This window comes from Octodon degus, unplaced genomic scaffold (genome assembly GCF_000260255.1).
Source record: "Octodon degus isolate 3935 unplaced genomic scaffold, OctDeg1.0 scaffold00070, whole genome shotgun sequence".
NCBI classification, from domain to species: Eukaryota; Metazoa; Chordata; class Mammalia; order Rodentia; family Octodontidae; genus Octodon; species Octodon degus.
This window is the reverse complement of record NW_004524646.1, coordinates 605,402-611,401: the sequence shown is the minus strand read 5'-3', so window position 1 is coordinate 611,401 and position 6,000 is coordinate 605,402. Positions and strand designations below refer to the sequence as shown.

General features: G+C 32.3%; 1 protein-coding gene across 1 annotated transcript in view; it reads left to right on the top strand.

Annotated features, from left to right (window-relative positions):
• Positions 1–6,000, top strand: part of Eml5 (echinoderm microtubule associated protein like 5) — a 247,615-nt gene that overhangs the window by 129,896 nt on the left and 111,719 nt on the right. The window contains exons 9-10 of the mRNA XM_023719668.1: positions 3,084–3,340; positions 4,782–4,994. Of these exons, the coding sequence (XP_023575436.1) occupies positions 3,084–3,340; positions 4,782–4,994 (470 nt within the window). The remainder of the gene's footprint in view (positions 1–3,083; positions 3,341–4,781; positions 4,995–6,000) is intronic.

The window sequence follows — 6,000 nt, the reverse complement described above, 5'->3', positions numbered from 1 at the left end:
CTATCTCCCCAGCCCCTCATATTTCCTTTAAATTTGTCATAGAAACTGTATGAAAGTGGGTGGTCAGAGCAACATAATATATTATAAAAATAGCCAGAACCTCTTTCTTTATCACTGTTTTATACTGTATGTGATTCAGAGAAAAGGATATCATGACAGAAAAAACAAGGATTGATGGCACACTTAATTCTATCATTAATTGAAGGCACTTAATTAAGTCTTTAAGACAAAATTGCTATTTAAGAATACCAGAATAATTCTCAAGTTTTCCAAAAGCATGTTACTAATATTTGTGAGGATTATCATATCTTTAATGAACATTAAAAAGCTATCAGATATCTTAATTTTTAAAATATCTTGCTGCATATAGATATATATGGATGAATGGAGGTAAGGAGCAAAGAGGACTAAGATGTCTGGATTTAATTAAAACTTAAAAGAGAAAATCAATGGGAAGAGTAGAAGCATATGAGCCAATCCTTAGGATCTTGATAAGGCAAAAGTGATCAAGAAACTTTGTTTTTTTGTTTTTTTTTTTTTAAAGTAAAAAAGCTTTAGCTATTACAATGTTGGATCTATCATGGGGCGATTTTCTAGTTCTATTTCCATTATGTTGGTTATGGTAATTGCGAGCTACTATAGTTAACAGATCCATAGATAGTGGCTCAGATACAACTGAAGGTTATTAATTCTTGCACAGGTAGCGGTTTGAAGGCAGTGAGCGGCTTTCCTTTCCTAAGACCCAGACTTTTTGATTTTTGTGGTAGTTCCTCAGTCCCTGGCCTGATCATAGATAGCAGCATCTAGCCAGCATGAGATGTGAGGGTGTGTGAAGAGTGTGTGCCTGTTCCTAAAAGCAGCATAGCTTGGAAATGGTTTGCATCATTTTTCTCATCTCTTTAGTGAGATCTAAGGAATGTAGGTGAAATAACTGCAAAGGAGACTGGGCAATTTAATCTAGGAAAAGGGAGAAGTTAATTTTTGGTGAAGTGCTAGTACACTGTCACAGATGCTGGGGTTTTGTTGGGTCCCCTTTTGGAATTAAGGGGCCACTTTTCATCTCTTTCTTTGTAGGATTAATATGGTGCTAAAACACAAACTGGAAATAAAGCAGGTTCATCACAGACTTCTCTGTTTCTGTCTTCATCCATCATTTTCTGTTTTCCCTGCCTCGTGTCCACATTACATTAGTTACCGTTGCTCACATTGCCACATATTTGGACACTTTCTTGCTTCAGCAAATCCTATATCTTCTTCCTGGAAAATCCTCTCTTTTCTTTTAGACTTAGCCAGTACCTCAAGTTTTATGCATAAGTCAGATTTCACCCTTCCCTAGCTCCTCCCTGTCTTCAGTCTTGACCCTTCTCTCAGAGTTCTTATAGAAGTTCACATATTCCTGTTGAGCAGTTACCACATTTTCTCATGATTACTTTATATTCATCTCTCACAAAACACAAAGGTAAGTTTGAGTATGAATTCTTACTGCTAGATAGACCAAGTAAATGTTTAATATTATTGGAAGAAAGCTGACTATGATTACTCTAAATTGTCCACTTAGAGACCTTAAAAAGTGTGAAAAGGGCCGGGGAGATAGCTCAGCCACAGGAGCACCTCACCTCCCTGGCAAGTGCAAGGTCCAGAGATTGATCCCCAGTATCAAGGGAAAAAAAAAACTGAGAAAAATACTTCAGTTTCTGAAATTATCTACTTGGAACATTTCAGATGAGTTATGCACATTTTATATGAGAAAAAGTCCTGAGACTAATTGAAAGTCTAAATTCTCACTTCCTGTTACTACTTCTCTAGGTGGCTTTTCCCTATCCCCTCCTCCTCACCAGCTCCACAACCTTGGAAACTTAGTTGTGGTAAACTAAGTGTTCAAATTTCTGACGTTGCCAGTCTTACAGAAAACCCACTACTATTATGGACTACTGGACTATATTGGAATATGTTGCTGAATTCACACACTTACAATATTAAATGACAATGGAATACCCTTCTCTGACAAAACTAAGAAAAAAGGGGGATACAAATGAACGACCATTTTGTATCTGTATATTCAAAATAGTTAGGATAGATATACAGCTACATTCTCTTAATTCAATGAATAGAGAGATTTATTCTAATAGTATTTGTGGACAGGATTTCATGTCTGCATCTTATACAATGAATAACCACTAAGACAACAATATGCAATGTATTAATTATTGAAACTATGCTAGTAATTGGTTTTGAAACTGTCTCATTGTTATTTGTTTCTCAATGAAATTATTTTAAAAATAAACTAAGTGTTCACCCACTTCTATGGCTGTTATCGGTACCTGTATTACTTTGGAAACACTTTTAGAAGACACCATTGAAAAAAAGTTTCACTGACAAGATCCCTAAGGGAGGATTTTTTTCTTTTTTAGGGCAGAAAAGATGGAAATAAAAATAACTAGTGGTAGCTATATATATAAATAGTATAAATTCAAATATATTGTTGAAATAGTCCTTTCATATTTCCATTATTTTCTGAATATAATTTTATACATTTGCCTTTTAATAAAAATTTGTTTGAAACTTACAGTATCTAAACATTTTATAAGCTAAGTATGTATTTACAAAGAACTTTTATCATAAAAATCTGTTTCTTTTATTGTATGACTCAGATACTAGTAAGAATCTCTAAAGTACTTACTAAGTTATAAAGTGATATTTTTCTGTCCTTTTTTTTTTTTTTTTTTTTTTTTTTTTTTTATTTTGTTTGTTTGTTTTGTTTTTTTGTTTTTGTTTTTTTTTTTTTTTTTTTTTTTTCTTGTGGTACTGGAGACAGAACCCAGAGCCTCATGTATGCTAGGCAAGCGCTCTACCACTGAGCCACATCCCAGCCCCACCCCATTTTCTCTACTTCTGACATATATGTATATTGTTCCCATGTGCTTCCATTCAGCAAAATAATTATTCCTGAACTAATACTACTTACTTATTTTATTTTATAGTTTATAAACAGTTGATACAGCCTCATAGTCATTTTAGACACATTCGCGTGCAATTCTCTTGTGCTTGTTCATATGGTTGGACATTTTTTTTCTTTTTAACAGAGATATGACAGAAGTCGTACATGTTAAAGACAGGAAAGAAGCAATTCATGAATTAAAATATTCTCCAGATGGAACATACCTTGCTGTTGGCTGCAATGACAGTGCAGTTGACATTTATGGAGTTGCTCAGCGCTATAAAAAAGTTGGTGAATGTGCTGGGTCACATAGTCTCATCACTCATCTGGACTGGTCCTCAGACAGTAGATATTTACAGACAAATGATGGAAGTGGGAAAAGACTTTTGTATAGGATGCCAGGTAAGATTTTCTAGTCAATTGTATATAGTCATAGATTTTTTTTTCAAAGTTTTATTGATAAACATATAGCAATGAGACAGTTTCAAATCAAATCGAAAGTACAGTTTCAACAAATAATACACTGCATATATTCTTCTTAGTAGTCATAGATTTTAGCATCTATTGATATTTTAGAATTTCACCAGAAACAGAATTTAAAGTACTTTGATTACAGGAAATTAAAGAAACTCAGAAGTAGTCAGGCATTGTGGTTTTTCTATAAGGCAACCCTATTATATTGAAACCCTCCTGGAATTTTTCCTCTCTCCACAATTAATGAGACAATTAACATAAAATTGTCTATATTAACAGTGTGATTTTTATGAAGCTATACCATGTGTTCAGTGATTTCCATAATCATCATATATTACTGGTATGATGACAGCATTTCATCTGCTTACAGATTTCAACTATACTATACAGTAATGCAGTATGAGCAGACGTACTATACCTTAGATACTCAGAACGTCCACATCCTGCCTAATTGAAGGTGTATGGACCCCGCCATCACACCTCCCCGTCCCCACCACCTCCCCCATGCCCTGGAAACCACCATTCTATGTCCTTTTATTTCTCAGATTCCTTTGACTGGAGGATTGAAGACAAATTGTACTGTATTAATTTCTGAAATTTGTGATTCAGATATGGTAAAGTCACAGTCTATGTTAGTGCCAAAATATAATTTTGTGGGTAGAACTAAGTATAATAGCTACAAATGTGAGACCATAAATACTTAGTTTTTGTCACTGCCCTCAAACAAATTTTGTAGTATGAATAACATAGCTAATAAACTGAATTTGAAAAGGATTTTTCATCAAAGATTATAATAATACTGGTTAGTACTTTAATATGAAATCTACTAAATTAGTCACTATCTTTGATATAATGAAAATAATATATCTCCCCTGAGCCTTTTATTAATAATCTATATTTAATGAATAATTACTGAGTCCTAAAGACCTCTTACCTAATGTAAATGTATTACTCTCTACCTAGCCTTACGTTTTAGTCTTTTTCAATTCTCTTCTTCAACCGTGTGATCTTAGATTTGTTTTTTAATATCTGGTTTGCCACTTTCTTGTCGCTTTCAACCTTTGTTTATAATTTAGCTTGTTGTGATCTGTGCCATGATTTTAATAGGATTAAGCTTTATTTTCTGCATTGATGACCTGCCTGGCTGACAGTCAGTATGTCTCAATGAGTAAAATTCTGTAAGTGGCTTTAAGAAAAAAAAAATTATCTGGCATTTTCTTTTCTCTTTACCCAAATTTACTTATCTAAAATTCATGTATTCTTAGCTCAATGAAAATATTTACAATTTGTAATTATCATGTTAGCAGTGAAATTTAAGCTTGAGTAAAAAATGATATAACTTCTTAAATTAAGGCTGATTTATTTTTAGGAGGAAAAGAAGTGACAAATAAAGAAGAAATAAAAAGTGTTCATTGGGCTTCATGGACGTGTGTTTCAGGCCTTGAAGTAAATGGAATTTGGCCCAAGTACTCAGATATCAACGATATAAATTCAGTAGATGGAAATTATGTTGGCCAAGTTTTAGTTACAGCTGATGACTATGGAATTATAAAATTATTCCGATATCCATGTTTAAGAAAAGGTATATTTTCTTTCAAAATATTTTAAGTAGCCTTTCTCTTATAAAGACTTCTATATTCTTATAGAAATGTGCTCGCTGGTAAAGGCTTATTTATGTAATTCAGACAGAAATTATTGTCAATTGTCACACTTAGTTTTGATCATAAAATTTTTATTAGAAACTCATCTTTTGATTCATGTTTTTAAATAACTGAACTGTTAAATCTCTTTTTCTGTTTATTTTCTTTTAAAACCTTTTAAACAAAACAGTTTTTTCCCTGATTCTTCAATTGTTTCCTGCAGTCATGCTGTGCAGTAATGACTTACTATCTTTAGTCATTTAACTTGCTAAAAATTTATCTCTGGGAAATATTTTTTCTAACAACTTTTTTCAATCATCCTAAGGAAGTAATCAAGTATTCAAACTCAGGTAACAGTTTGGTACCTTAGCTTGTTAGTTGGTTTTCATTTGTGAGTGCATTGTTGCTTACATTCTTAACATACAATGTTTTGACAATAATTTTAACAGTTATTTTATATATTACCTTTTTCACAAGTGTCTTCTAAAATCATGATATCATTTTGTTCATATCTATAGAGCTCATTAAATGAAATATATGTAATTTTTATTTACTATGCCTAAATGCATAAAATAGTTGAATCAGCTTATAACAGGTTCATGAATAATAACATAATTATGAAAACAAAGAATCAGCACCAGAGGAAATATATAGTACTGGTTTTATTAAAACCAGAAAAATAAAATGATAGTAGTCAAACATGAAATAATTTTGAGCTTTCTAGAAAAGAAAAACAAAGCAGGGCACAAGATAGTTTTCCATCATAAGCTTCTTTTCTATTAAAAAAAAGATACACCTTTGAAAAATCAAAGTTTCTTTAGAGATTTAATTTCAAAATCTGCTCTCCTACACATTAGTCTTTATATGAGGTGTAATGAATATTCCTAGACTGTCAACTCTTGTAGCAGATGGCAGTTATGATTTTTCAGCTGGTTATTGTTAAAAAGC